Source organism: Topomyia yanbarensis, chromosome 2 (assembly GCF_030247195.1).
Source record: "Topomyia yanbarensis strain Yona2022 chromosome 2, ASM3024719v1, whole genome shotgun sequence".
Taxonomy (NCBI): domain Eukaryota; kingdom Metazoa; phylum Arthropoda; class Insecta; order Diptera; family Culicidae; genus Topomyia; species Topomyia yanbarensis.
This window is the reverse complement of record NC_080671.1, coordinates 466,692,846-466,708,481: the sequence shown is the minus strand read 5'-3', so window position 1 is coordinate 466,708,481 and position 15,636 is coordinate 466,692,846. Positions and strand designations below refer to the sequence as shown.

General features: G+C 37.9%; 1 protein-coding gene across 4 annotated transcripts in view; it reads left to right on the top strand.

Annotated features, from left to right (window-relative positions):
- LOC131686145 (fibronectin type-III domain-containing protein 3A) overlaps window positions 1-15,636 on the top strand; it is a 223,575-nt gene that overhangs the window by 163,781 nt on the left and 44,158 nt on the right. For 3 of the 4 annotated variants that reach the window (XR_009304941.1, XM_058970324.1, XM_058970325.1), the window contains one exon: window positions 15,325-15,622. Coding sequence is in view for 3 of the 4 variants with exons in the window: in XM_058970324.1 (XP_058826307.1) it covers window positions 15,325-15,622 (298 nt within the window). In the remaining variant the exon portion in view is untranslated. Of the gene's footprint in view, window positions 1-15,133; window positions 15,263-15,324; window positions 15,623-15,636 lie in introns of those variants that run through there. The other variant, XM_058970326.1, reaches the window with a different exon arrangement.

Genomic DNA, 15,636 nt, shown 5'->3' with positions numbered 1-15,636 from the left:
CTTCGCTGTCACTCGTTCAATTGGCAGTATTTTGTCATGAAAATTTGACGAAATATTGTTCAATTGTGGCATTACTATATGGAAATTTAAGGAATATACTAATACTCCCTGTAACGCCCACATTTTTTCGGAAATTGTGCCGAAAATATTATTTGTGTTTCTGAGCAAAACCGGTGCTAGCTTAGTCCTGACACTAAGTTTGTGTCGTTTTCTGATGAGACGAAGTCGTACCGCATAGTTGTCCCGTTTTCTATGGGATTTCCTATCTTTATGGGACTGATAAGCGATCATGGGCAGTGTAGTACTTAGCGGAGAAAAAAATTTTTTTTTACTAAATTTGTTTTTAAAAATTTTACGCATATAAAAAAATGCTCATTTAATTTTTTTATATGCGTAAAATTTTTTTTAATTTTTTTTGTTTATTTGTGGCTTTAACCTTTTTAGGTCATTCGCCAGTATGTGTAAAACTACTTTAAATCAAGATCAATCAAACATTTTTTAATCTTTCCGAATGTGACTGGCTCGATCGAAAGAGTCGAATCTCTTCTGCGAGTGAACCGGGCACGATTCGCTCTCGAAGCTGAACCAGTTTGTCTATCTCTATAGTAGGCTACTACCAACAACTCCTTTTTCCTTCATTCTACATCCTAATCCCGATACGGAAATAGGAATGGAACCCAGGCCAACTGCGTGCAAGGCAATTGATTTTCCAACTACGCTATGCCCGCCATCAGTGATTGAATTTTGTAGGCAACAATAGCCAAAAAATGGGAACTGGAAAAATCGAAATTTCCCTGTGCCGGCCATTACTGACTTCAAATATTTGCAGATCGAGGTATGTTCTTGCTTTTGAGGATAGTAAATTTTTCGCATAAAAAATGTTCTTCCAGTATTACAGAATACTGTAACTGAGAATACCCTTCCGGTTTAGACGCTCTAAATATGTCATGCCAAATAATTGATGTAGCATCGCCATGACATACCAAAGTGGTATCCAACCCCAGAGCTCTTCTGACTAACTAACTCCAAACAGTTTTTACCCTGAAACTGCATGACACTGAAGTTTCCTTGAACCCAAAAACGGGGGATTTCCATCAATTTTAAATTCAAATTTACCGCATGCATTTGCTGCGCTCATTGTGTAAGGCCGCAACAAATAGGTCGGATAATTTGCGAAGCACAGTGATGTGCGGTCACAGGAAAGGAAAAACGATGCGATGAAAATGCGAAAAAAAGTAATACACAAAACAAGAGCAACAATAGTCGTCCGGATGATGCAAGCAAACAACCAAAAAACATTGCTGTTGTTGGTGTTGAGTTTCAAGTCATTAAACCAGCAATTTAGTTTGGCACTGTCCGCGTTAACTGAAAAGATCGGATGTTTTTTGGTTGTCGTACCTGGCGAAATATGCATCATGCTTACAGCTTATCTCATGATGGGCGACATATAAAACCTTCAAAATTAACATGTTCCGTGAGCAACGTTTTGTCGCTTTGTAAAAATTATAATTACTGGGGCGTCCTTGAAGCGCACCGTGCAGTTCATTATTTGGAGCCAGTTCGAAAGCGAAATCTCGTATCTCGTGTTATTTGTAGCATTTGTAGCCGTGTTTGTTTTGTTCGGTGCCGAAAAGCAAGTCAAACAATGCAAAAAAACGGTCGAACCAATCGCTGATAGGTCTTTGAACCCTAGTTCGCATTAAGCGTTACGTTTTCATATGTTTCATAGTTGTTCGCATGTGCCAATTTTATGGTTGTTTGATTTTTTTTCTCTTTACGTGTCCGGTCGAACGATCGAGTAAATTTGTAATCATTTTTGTTCCACAATTTGTTGATGGGCGCAATTAGTATTACGCCTACGACAGAAAATCAGGCGGCTGTAATATTTTCTACCCACTGAGACAAACTTCGGTTTAGTGTTAGTGTTATACTGATGGATTTGAATGATATTTTAGACGAACAGATGGAATCATATTGATAACAATGTGCGTCTCCACAGAGTGGGATAGTCAACCTTCGTTTAATTGTTGATATTATTTTATGACCAAACGGTCTAGTTAAATTTGTTTGCTCTTAAACATGCGATCATCCTGCGAACAATATTTTTCAACAATTGCATTATGCACAGCTGCTGATTATAGAAAATTTTCCGTCGATGTTCGCATGTCGCAAAAATGCTTATTAAACATGGGACAGTCTGTTTGCGATCACAATCTAAACACAGCCGGAAGTAAGTACCCCCGCAGTCCAGTTGTTGCCAAATTGAGATATGCAGTATATGAAATTAAAAACACAATGGGTAAACAACGAAACTGTTTTTGTAAACAACAACTTTTATTAATAGCTATAACTCTTTGTTTATTCCAGTTTTCAAATACAAACTAGCTAGGCTTATATCTGCGGCTATCACCTTTAATATTAGTAATAATATTATTAATATTATCTACAGAACTGAAGTTATTATTTCGACTAACATTAGTATGATATAACTTCGTTGTCTCGTTACATGTAGTAGCGGCACGATTTAATCGCTTGAACATATCCTTGTGTTCGTCCATGTTTTTCAGTGGCATAGGGTGCATTTAACCGGAAACTGAGACTAATCGTTCACTAGATCGTTTATTCTGTGGCGTTGCGTGTTTTTAGATGAAAATAACACTAAAAAGGTGCAATTTGTCAACTCAATTGTCACATTCAAATAATTATGCCAAGTACGCGCTCGATGCGATCCACTAAAAAGTACGTCCGGTCGTTTCGCTTAGCGCCTGTAGGCTGTCTGATTCATCGCTTTGGTTGATTGATGAAATAATTCTAAGTACAATTTGGTATCTATACCGCTACCAGTGCAGGGGGCTATTTTTAATATCAGAAAATACGAGGAGCGCTTTGACGGTTTTGTCGATCATACTATGTTGCGTTTCGGCTTCGCCTCATCAGAAACCGACACTAACACATTGTCGGAATAGATTAGCGCCGGCTTGACGCAAATCCCTTAAAACTAAAACACACTATGTTTTTCAATCAAACGACTGATCAAACGTGATGTCCCGTTCGAGCAGAAGTTCTGTTTATGCCGATGAGTTGAATCAAAAGTATCTGGGAGATTTAGATGCAAACTATTTTTTTCCACTAAGGAGAAAATTGTTTATAACCACCTTTACGCGGTTAGAGCACAAAACCTATAACTAAATTAGTTATGGAATTTGCGTTTCGACTTCGTCTCATCAGAATCCGACATTGACATAGTGACAGGACTAAGCTAGCGCCAGATTGCTTAGTCCTGTCACTAAGCAACTCCTGGAAGAAATATTTTAGTGAAAGTCAATTTTCTCATGCGAAATCCCATGTTAACCTTTCACTGATCGAGCTAAGAATTTGCACAGTTGTTCTACGACCTAAATGGTAAGGGAGACGGGCTAGTTGGCGGTGTTCTCAGTTATTGTTTATTATCTATCGTCCTGGTTTGGGTAGGTCGTGCAAAATAGAACACGTTGCCTAATGGGGTAGACTGTTGGCAACATCACTGAATTTTATCAAAGCGTTTGTTGCATTGTTTTTTCTCCGATAGACAAAAAATATGATGCTAACTTATGTATTTGTAGGCCAGAAAATAGGCAATCATGAAAATTCAATTACTTCAGGGCTCCTAATGGAACGAACCTTTTTGTGCGAAAAATATCAAGAAAGTTTGAGTTTACGTGAAGGCATAAAGCAATGATTTCATTACATCAAAGTATTTTAGTAGTGCATTTTTCAGTGTAATAAACAAGCATAAGTTTATAAAAGTATATTGAGGGGAGTGGGCGTAGCGTATTGGTAAATCGATTGCCTTGTACGCAGCGCCCCTGGGTTCGAGTCCCGACCCCGCACATAGGGTTAGAAATTTTTCCCAAGAGATTTTTCTAACCCGAAGAGGTGAATGACCTTAAGGTTAAAACCTCTATAATTGAAATAAAAAAAAATATATTGATAATTAACGGAGTTATGGCTTTTTCCCCGAAACCCTTTTTTATTTAAGAGGTTTGCGGTGATCACGATTGAAGATTAATAGATCAACTAAAATCCAAAAACTCAAAAAATTCCATTAGCATATGAGTATTTCTCGTACGTTAACGATTAGTTGACTGAATAATAATTTTTTTCTGCATTCGGGAACGCTTTTCCTAAAAAATCGCTGTTTTAAGCATTCTTATTCACAAGAATATAATTCTTTTACTTTGGAGTAAACTCCAAAGTAAACTGTTGATGAGGGGCCATCCATATACCACGTGGACAGTTTAGGGAAGGGAAGGGGTACGAAAAAGTCCACGCCTGTCCATGGAGAGGGAATTGGGGGTACGAGAATTGTCCACGTCAATGTTTGATGATTTTTTACTTTAACCGTTATGTGTCCGACGCGGTACCCGGGTACCTTTTTAGGTTTCAATTCATGGAATTCCTGTGCTTTATCCATAGCTGGAAATTGAAACTTTGTGACATCTTAGAACTTCACTAAGTCAAGCTTTTGGGTTAATAATATTGTGGGGGGGGGGAGTTAGGAGGGGCTCCTGAATTTTTTTTACAACGTGACAGGCCGACGTGAGTACCCGGGAACCCACAAAACTGAAATGCCAATTTCAGTAATGGTAATTTCCAACCGATTTTGATGCTTTTGGTTGTTTTGGATTCAGGAACTCATCCGTTTTTGGACTTGGTAAAAATGAATCGGGTTACTTTATCCGGTTCCCGGGAATCCGGATTTCCGGAAGCAGGTTCCAGTACTGGGATACTATCTGTAAACTTCAATGGAACTAGCAATATGGGTATCAAAATTCTTGGAATTGCATCAGTACACTATGGGTCACAAGGGCGGTTTTTCGGTACAAAAATCAATAACTCCCAAATCGTTCATTTTAGAGAAATTATGTCTGAGAAAATATTTTTGGGAATTAAATTGGCTTTCTTTTAAAGTAAAATGTAACTAGGGTGGTCCTCTCGAATATTCTTTTCGAAAAATTATTTTTCGACTAAAATGGTATAGTAAGGTACTTACTTCAGCAAAGTTGTAGAAAAATGTTTTTCAAGTAACATTTTCAAATGCATCAAAGTTATAGCACTATCGGTTTTCATGTTATAATTATTGTTATTCTTTAAATTAGTGTGTTTCTGAAAAAGTCAGTTTTTTAACTATAACTTTTTAAATAGTTAGTCTATCGTCATACTCTCTATGAAGCAATTTTAGTATTTTATATTGCGCATATTTCTGCTGAAGAATGTGAATCGACATTATTTTTCGTTATCGAGTTACGATCATTTGTTTAAATAACAATGATAGTTTTCAATGACCTCTAACTCAGAAAGTTGCAAAAAGTAGCAGCTAAATTTGTACTGTTTCGAAAGTGCATCAGAAATACTATAAAATATCTCAAAATCAACTTTTGCTGTTTTGTCCTTCAGCGAAAAATGTTGACATCAACATTATGATCAAATGACTTCAGCTTACGGCTGTTTGTAAGGGCCTGGTCATAGTCATTTAGCACCTGCTTTACTAGGACAAAAAGTCGAGTTTTTAAACAATTTTTTGAGCTTGTCAAATATATGTACATGTACCTTTTACATGTTTTAATTGCTACAGCTTTTGCATTCTGAGCGAAATCCTTTTTTCCATTTTCTCCCACATCAAATGATCTCTTAATTTCCTCAAACACAACTTTTATTTTATTTTTATTTTCACCTTTGGTCACTTTCCAGAGATCGATCAATTTTCTTTTATCCATTATAACGGTACTAATAATACAAAGCACTATACGCATTCATCAAAGCAGTCGTTGGCTACTGCGATTCGATTCATAAATGGGATTGATACCAATTAAACTGTCATGACTCGTGGTGTTGTTGTTTATATTTGATATCGAAGGACAAAAAAGCAGAAGTTGATTTTGAGATATTTTATAGTATTTTTGATGCACTTTCGAAAGAGTAGAAATTTAGCTGCTACTTTTTGCAACTTTCTGAGTTAGAGGTCATTGAAAACTATAATTTTTATTTAAACAAATGATCATAACTCGATAGCGAAAAATGATATCGATTCACATTCTTCAGCAAAAATATGCCCAATAATAAGTACTAAAATTGCTTCATAGAGAGTATGAAGATAGACTAACTATTTAAAAAGTTATAGTTAAAAAACTGACTTTCAGAAACACCCTAGGTTAAAGAATAAAAATAATTATAACATGAAAACCGATAGTGCTATAACATTGATGCATTTGAAAATGTTACTTGAAAAACGTTTTTCTACAACTTTGCTGAAGTAAATACCTTGCTGTACCATTTTGTTCGAAAAATAATTTTTCGAAAAGAATGTTCGAGAGGACCACCCTAGTTACATTTTACTTTAAAAGAAAGCCAATTTAATTCCCAAAAATTTTCTCTCACACATAATTTCTCTAAAATGAACGGTTTGGGAGTTGTTGATTTTTGTACCGAAAAACCGCCTTTGTGACCCATAGTGCAGAACCCAAGTAACAATTTTAGTTATATTGAAGTTTTATAGCGTTTAATAAAACTAATATTTAAAACCTCCCATGCTAAACTTATGGTCTTATGTACTTCCTACAGGCTGCTATAAACGCATGTTATGACAAATTGGCCCAGTTTTATTGTAATCAGTAGAACTTGTTATGCAAACTATCATAGGAGTAATAGTTTTATTACAGTTCTGTTCTACTCTTTAGGTGTGATATTAAACCAACAGCATAAAACCTTCGCCTGACCTAGCAGTGTGGAAAACCACTATATGAGCGCTATTAAACCATCATAAAACTATGTAAAGTCTTCCTGAAGAAGTCCATAAAACTTCTTATGCTATCCATGTTAGAACTTTCAGTTTTAACCTGAATTTTTTCACTGATTAGATGTATTCAATAAAATTTTATCGTGGTTGTATTCCTTAACATCGCATAATGCTAATCATCGAACAAAATGTCATATTGTAAGGTATACATTTTTTCAGAATAGTGAATAAAAGAACTTTATTATTGTTCATAACACATCCATGCGTGTTTGAAGGCATGCCGTTTAGGATTTATGGTGAAACATCATGAAAGAGCAACGCAAAATAAATGCGCTCCATGAATTCTACTAAAAAGAGCATTCGGTAATATTTTCTGCAAATATTGAAACAACACTTAACCAAGTTTTGGTAAAAAATGTTAATTGTTTTGTTAAAAAGTGCAGATTCTTTCAAAAAATGTCTCAAAGCGTTTGATTCCACCCTTCATACGAACAAGAAGGCGTATATTTGAGAAATTTTACTTTGCAATTTGCTATTTTTGCTTCAAGGCGACATTTTTTTAAATAAAACTTGGTATACTTGAATAATTCTTTCATAAGACAATTCCTCCTAAAACGGTCATAACTGGACAATTCATATAGCAAGCGTGTTTATCATGGCACTTCTGCATCTATGTTGAGAGTGACAAGTTTTATGCTGGACTAAATCACAGCTTGCTGGTTTCGATTATTTTGACAGTGACTTTGTCCAGGATGGTAAATGAAAGGTGGGGGTTTTTACTATGTAATGGTGCGGTTGTCAAATTTGAGTAGCGCAATAGATTAAAATAAACACACTGAATACTCGCCATATTTATACTGCGTTCACCATTTATTGTCAGTGTCATTCCAATCGAGCACTAGATTTGTCAATAGTCCTCGTTCGATAAAGATTCGCAGAAATTTTCTTCAAGTTGTGTACCGAAATCTAGAGACAGTTCTCTTGAGATGCATTTTTTAAAATTAACGAAATTAAATATTTACTTTCCATCAAAATAGAAATTTGAAAGGCATTTTGCGTTGCGTGTAAGACGTCAAAGTCCTGCCATAAACTAACTCTACTCCAACAAAGTTTCGAACGAAGTAGATCAGCGTAAGCCGCTTGTTGAACAAATGTTTCGGCAAAAGAATGAAAGTTGATGCAAAAATGGAAATGAAAAGCGTTTTTTCAAATTGGATTCAAATTTGTTATGCATTTCTAGAGTGATCTGACCCTAGACCGAAATGCATTTGTATGAGCTTATTGTTTATTGTACTAAAACGCAGATGGACTTCCTTTTTTTGTAATATAATACGAGAAGTGGTTCTTAAAATTGTTACAACGGCTGTTTTTGTCGGCAAAGTCAATTTTTGTAAACAGTCAAAAACAAATTATTGCAACCCTCCCAGATAATTTAGCCACTGTAATTGATGTATTCTTCATCACACCTAGAAATAACGAAAGTCAATTTATCACATTGCTGCTTTCAATATTAAAAATTACCATGCCCTTTGAATCATCTACCAGCTTTTATTTAATTATCAATAATGATATAATCTTCACAAAAGATCTTATTTCGACATTTACTTATTTTTCAAATGAATGTTATTTTGTTAAATGTGTTTTCTAGCATCAACATAAGTAACCAAATCGTAAATCGTTTTAAAAATGAAACAATTAATGATTAATGAGCTTCTCATGATTGACAACTGCATCAGCACGCACAAAAAAGCTCTCACCTTTATTTACTATCTTGATAATCATCCTGGACACGTATATGAAATCCTTATCCCGTTTGCATTGAACTGACATAAGTCAACATCTCAGCGGGCACACAAATTATGGGCCCCACTGACAGTTTAGATTGTTCTGCTCATTTTCTTGAAGCTCGTTCTGCACTAATCATACACCGTACGGTATAACTCGATCTTTAGATGTTTGTCGAAAAGTGAAAAAATTGGACCGAAAAGTGAAGAAAAGTGTTGTTTTGAACATGTCAGTGAATAACAAAAACTTTTCGCCATAATACCAACAAATTAAACGAACTGGACCATTACAAAGTTGTGTCGATTATGTTTATTGTGGATCAACCCTAACACGACGTTTTAGATCTTGGCTTTGAAATCATGGCGGCGTGGCAGATACCTGATCCTGGAGAAACGAGAAAAACAAACCAATCCTCCTGTCAGCGGTTGTCCAGAAATTCTTAAGAGTTATTAACCTGCAAAGATGAAATAATCCTGTCTTGGTTCGTCTTCTGCTTTGGGTCGAAAGAAATTGAGGAAGAATTCCATTTCCAAATGGTATATTCGAAGTAAGTTAGTTGCACTACAGTTACTATATTACATGCAAGTAAACAAAGATTCGAGCTTCTAATGACAATTGGGTAACTCCTTAGTATAGCTCATGCCTTTCATAAGAGTAATTATTTTAAAGAGGTTTTAATATAGACATTCCAAAACCTGAATACGTGCAATAATCTGCGATAAAACTGTCTTATAACTTAATTTCTTGTTGTATGTTAGTTTTATTCCAGTTTTAACAAAGTAAATAAAACCGTTTCACAACCACTATATAAACTTGTAACCTAAAGCTTTATCGTGGAAGTCATAACATAGTTTTATAGTGAAATTTAGGAACAAGTGAAATGACAGCTGCATAAAACCATAATAAAAATAACCAGTTTCAAGGATTCCTTTATAAAACCAGAATAAAACAATGATAAATCCCCGAGGCATTTTAATTGTTACTTGGGTAGGCTGTATCTCATGGTATTGGAACCATTTGGTGATTTAACCTCGGAACGAACATTCCGGGGCAGGTTCCCGTGGGGCCGTAAGTGGCTATTCCATTCCAATTCCATAGGGTCCCGTAACAATCAATAACAGACTTCCGAGACAATTTGAAGAGTTTTGATACTCATAGTGCTAGGGCATTATTAAAATTTACAAATCATGCCCTAGTACTGGAACATTACCCCGGAAAATCCGGATTACCGAGCCTCGGACCCATTCATCCGGTTCAATTTCATAGATCAAAAAGTGGACGAGTTCCTGAATCCGAAAAAACTAAAAGTGTGCAAATCGGATAAAGGAAACCGTAGTTATGAGCATTTCAATTTGTGGGTACACGGGTACCCACGTTGACCAGTTAAAGGTGTTTTTTTTTGTTGGACACATAACAGTTAAAAATGTAAAACAAATTTGCACCTTCATTGGCATAAGCGCTTGCTTTCCATCCAATGTTTTCCCCAATAAAATGAAACACTTAAATCGCATATGCAGTTCTGTAACTACCATCACACAATTTTGCTTTCAGAAGCATTTGATCCAATTCCCATTATTTTTTGGATTTGATAACTTGTTACCTGACCCAATACCTGATCCATGTATTTCTACGATTTTGTGTTATTAATTTTAAGAACTTGTTTTTATCCCTTTATGGGCAGCTGGGTAACGGATTTCATGCATCCGTGACCTGACGGTCGAAGCTATGGTGCTTTGAACGCAGGCAACGCAGATCCAAGGCCATCATGGAAATGATAAGTTCTCCGTTTGAGATGCACTTCCCCCGGTTGCCAGACTAATAACCGCAATTATTGCGTATGACTTTGTATGTATAAGTCTAATTGTGAGTCCTGTGGTGGTGTGTGCGTTACCGTTCGAGTCCAGGGGTACTGTCTGTCTGGGTTGGCGTGAGTGTTCACTAGATGCGTAATAATGTGATCGCGAAGGGCACGAGCGTTTGTATGTTAATGTGTCTGACGCTTGCGTTAGCGTGTATGTACCTTCGCGTGCATAAATTCGATTTTATAATCGTGTGGCCATTCGCATATTCACGTGTATTCTTGAATGATCACGCGCGGACCGTGACTCTGATGTTTAATTTTTAGTGTATGGAGTGTAGAGGTGCCAGAAGTGAGTCAGTTTCCACATATCATTAGAGTTCCCAATCATTTGAATCGGAATTTTTCGGTTTTGGGCGCAGTTTATCTATTGGTGGAGAAATTTTAAGGCCCTTGGCAGCTTGGGAAAAGAAGACTGTTTTCTTTTTCTGGAATTTCCGGGTAAAACAAATGATGTACCTTCGCACGCTCCGTCAGAGTCAGACTGTTCCGAAAATAGAGATGTGTAAGTGTTTTCTAAGAAGATGGGTTTAGGGGTAGCATTTTTCAACATTTCTGCATATGAGCGCTTAGACCTCTCCTTCAAGGATCGTTTAATTTTATCCTCGCGCAATTTATAAATGGGGCATGCAGGAAGCTCATGCGAGTTTTCTCCGCACAATAAACATTTTACTGAATTAAGGGTAATTGCATGTATCCTCTTGATGAGAACCCCCACATTTGCCACACCGTGCCTTATTGGAACAGTAAGTGGCTGTGTGGCCAAGCTGTTTACAATTAAGGCAATTCATTACACGAGGGATAAAAAGGCGAACAGGGAGACGAATCTTATCGATAATGACATAGTTGGGCAGCGCAGACCCAGCGAAAGTCACTCGAAACGAGTCAGACAGTCGATAAACTTTTTTATCTCCTTCGTGTGATACTGAATGCAATTGCTTGCATTCAAGTATCTTTACGTCTTTAAGCATGGTGTCTTTGAAACGACCAACCCCATGCTTAATTAAGTCATCAACAGTCAAACTCGATTTTGTGATGACCCCATCAATTTCAATTTCCTTTGAAGGAATATACGCTCTATATTCACGCGTAAAAAGCTCGCAAGAAGCAATTGCATTGGCTTGTTTGAGACTACCAACGACAATGCGTATTTTATCTTTATTAACTTTGACGATCACTTTTTCATCCGAGAATCGCGAAGTCAAATCTTTCGAAATTTGAATGATATTTAGCGCCTTTACTTTACGCCTAATAAATACAATTCATGGTCTCGTTGACGACTCTGGGTAAATTTTAATTTTTATCGGGTTTACATTTTCAGCAGAAGGCTTAGGGGGAGGGTCTGTTACTCGTTCTCCCATCTCGTCATCCATTTTACCTAGCAAGAAAAACTATCACAAAAAGGAATGAAAAATATACCTGTTATCTGCTATCTCTTAGGTGACGAAGACACCGGTAGAACACACCTCATGTGTTACATTGTAAACTTGGTGCCCGTTGTTTGACAATGTGACACTTGCTGTCCTTCTTCGTCGGGTTGCTTCTTCAGTAGAGAAATAGGCCTACCTGCAACACTTCAAAACTCTCTCGGGTTAAGCTGCTCGTCGGTATCACCATTTCCACCACCGCGGTAGACAAATGTGGGTACCTGTGGCTTGCTGCGAAAATCCCACTGTCGATGCGGCACTTTTCGGTGCCACTTGTTTTCCTTATTCGTCGTACCACTTCTGCGGTAGACAAATAGAGCAAATGCCTGTGACGCTTCCCCTCTCGTCGATTAGAATTGCCCGACGACACCAATACAATATATTTTTCTGTGTGTTCAGGCACGATCATTGTCGATTTCTGCCACCGCGGTAGGCAAATTCGTCTACCCGCGGTTTGCTGTCAAAACACCACTTGTCGAGGATGCCGTTGACCACGCCTCCGACGTATCAACTGTCGACTCACACTTAACAAACTGGTCTCTCTCTCCCACAAAAACGCATACAGCGTCTCGCACTCCGTCACTCTCTCGAGAACAAAACCTTCCACCTGGAGGCACAACCGTCTCGGCCGGTTGCAAAAACTTATGAGAGTTCCCAATCATGTCACCATGGAACGTGTTGTACAGTGAATATGAGCGCCATTTTTTGTTGGTCGAACTGATGGCATGAGTCTATGCTGTGTGTAAATTTCTATATGCTAAAACGTTAATTCAATTACCGGGGTGTTTGAATGTTGGCGAGATCCCGGGCGTTCGTTTTTGCAACCAGGTTTGTGTTATCGCGAAGGTCACATTTGTACGTTTGGAGTGAGAGAGATTGTGAGTGTATATGGGAGAATACGCAATTTATCATGTTAGTGAGTGTTAGAATGGATCTAAGATATAGCAATAAAAGAGAAAATAACATGCCGAATAAAGAAAAAAGGAAAGAAATTAAGGAGAAGTGAAATAGATCGATATTATTTTGAGCAGAATGCACGAATTGAACACCGGTATAAAGTGACCATCGAATGCCAAGAATGATTACCCACTGTTCTATCATATAAGCCAGTTCTGCATCCATTCCCTGACCCATCTGTCACAAATACTTAGACGAACACATACACATATATACATACGACAACACAACTAATAGGGTTCAATTGTGCACGTTAACGAGGCCGACCGACTAATCACAATGACTCCCACTGCGAGCCGTGCTCACAAACACTGCCATTAAGCTGTTGAACAATGTCTGCAAATACAGCCCACAGAAAAAGTCAATCCACGGTGACCCGCCAATCGACCACGCAGGTGTGCACTGGCTCTTGGCTGACCATTAGTTTGGGCTGGTGCAGAGTATGAAAAAACACAAAACACAAAAAAGGCCCATAAGCCCTCTCGGTATCTTCGATGCACCACTATCGAGGCGTAAAGGCGTAATAAAGATGGTTATTATTAGCATTTGTCTGCCAGAGACTCTTTAAAACTGATGCACAAATATGCTTTATGATGTTTGCAATACCGTCAAACCGGTTAACGTAGGGGAGGGAATTTTAAGAACTTTTTTTGAAACTGATTTTGTTAAAAATGATATATTTTTACAAAATTCAAAAAAAAATCCGTGAAAAAGTCCAATGCATTGGAAAACTCCATAATTTCCAGGAATTATGGTCTCTTTTATGAAATTACCGGACCAAAATCGAGAAAAGCACGTGGGTAGGGGGTAGGGGTACAGAGAATGTCCTCGCTTGTCCACGGAAGGGAGGAGGTCTTCAAAAACCAAGGTACTTCTGTCCACGCGGTTGTTGAACGGCCTCTAACTGCACTGTAAATAGTACCGCCAACTTACCCCAAGCGGATATTTTATAAAAAATGTTAAAAAACCCAATTTTTACTTCTTGATACACCGATGACTCATTTTCTCAGTGGTGTATATTTGGTTAACAAAATGGGGGCAACGACAACACATATTTATTTACTTCCTACTAATTGTGAGTCCTGTGGTGGTGTGTGCGTTACCGTTCGAGTCCAAGGGTGCATATCTATCTGGGATGGCGTGGGTGTTCACTAATTGCGTAATAGTGTGATCGCGAAGGGCACGAGTGTTTGTATGTTAATGTGTCTGTCGCTTGCGTTAGCGTGTATAAATTCGATTTTATAAAACTTCCTACAATAAACCGAAGCTGTTAAAATATTCAACATTATTCCATAGACGTAGCCTCATAACCTTGGTTGGCTGCCGAAATCGGGTCGAACATCTAAGAAAATTGGGGGCTGATAAAAACGGGTCTTCACTGTAGCACTATCGAAATATATAATCATTCTTGGAATATATTTAAAATCATTTGTATTTAACACAAAATTTATACAATTATAAAAATTTACTCAGTGTATAAACACAATATCGCCCTCAACTACTTCCAAACAAAAAGTTATGCAAAATAAACACATTGGAAAATGTATTTCACATTACTTGAGGTACACACCTAGATACAGCGTCATATGTCTAATAGAAACGAAGAAAAGGGAATTCTACCATCTTACCCCAACCGCCAACTATCCCCAGGCTCCCTATCCAAACAGAATCCCCCCCCCCCCCCCTCAAATGCAAAAGACTGCGCACGTCTATGTTGACGGTCAATTGAGGATCAGAAACTTTTAGTCTTCTACTATTATTTACCAACCACATCCGGTTTATTTTGATTGGCCTTGATTTCGAAACTGGGTCAAGTTATTAACCCTAACTGCTTTCAAATAGAACCAGATTCGGTAATAAGAATAAGAAGTCTTTGAGAATCGTCGTCACTCTAGACCGAACCAAATCCCTCGCAATGTTGTCAAATTCCATCAAATTCTATCAAATTGATTCGAAAGCTAGGATCAAAAGTTTCAGCGAAATAATTAAGTCCTCCTGAGTTATCGTACTGGGCCACAGTGAAACATTCAAGGCAAACATATTATACGGCTACTTGCGTGCTTGAAAACTTTGCACTTCACAGCTGTTCAAATTCTTTTCAGCCTTCGGTGTCGAATCGAGCGAAATTGAAATCAGCTTTTCACAAATAAACATTGCCTACGTGGTACGTTTCGCGATTGTACTCGGTCAGAAAGGTACTTGTTGCTGTGGCTGCTGCTGATAATAACGTTTTTAGTTGTTCTGCAGTCGTACCTCCACTGAAAAAAAGTAATAGAAGGTGCAATTCAACTGCCTCTCTTTGGCGACGTGTCAGTTCTCAGTAGTGAATCAGACGCGGAATTGTGAAGAATGTTTTTCTACTTGATCGTTAAGATTGATTTATTTAAATAATCTACTATCATGGAAGAGAATTGTTCCGACCGGTCACGTAATCCACGTAGTGTGAGAATAGTTGTTAAGGTGCAAAGCTCTTCCTGGAATTAGCTTAGTTGTAATAGGTAATTTATTTTCTTTATTCGCAGATTAATGGTACCACACCGCAGTTCTTCAACCCTATGGCCGCTGGCTACCAAGCGGGACCAAGTCCAGGAGCACCACACATCTACCAATCGCCGCTCATCTCTGGTGCCGGAGCGGGAACAGCATCAGGAGGAGGTACGGGTTCCGGGGCTACTCACACGCTGCACACACCGCAGTCTAACGTAACTCATTCGCCATCGCCTCCGCACTCCACCAACAATCAGTATCACAAAGATGAGAGAGCGCTTAGGCAGCATACAAAACTGCTTCGGAAACTAGACCAGAAACAAAGAGAACTGAGTAAGTACTATTGC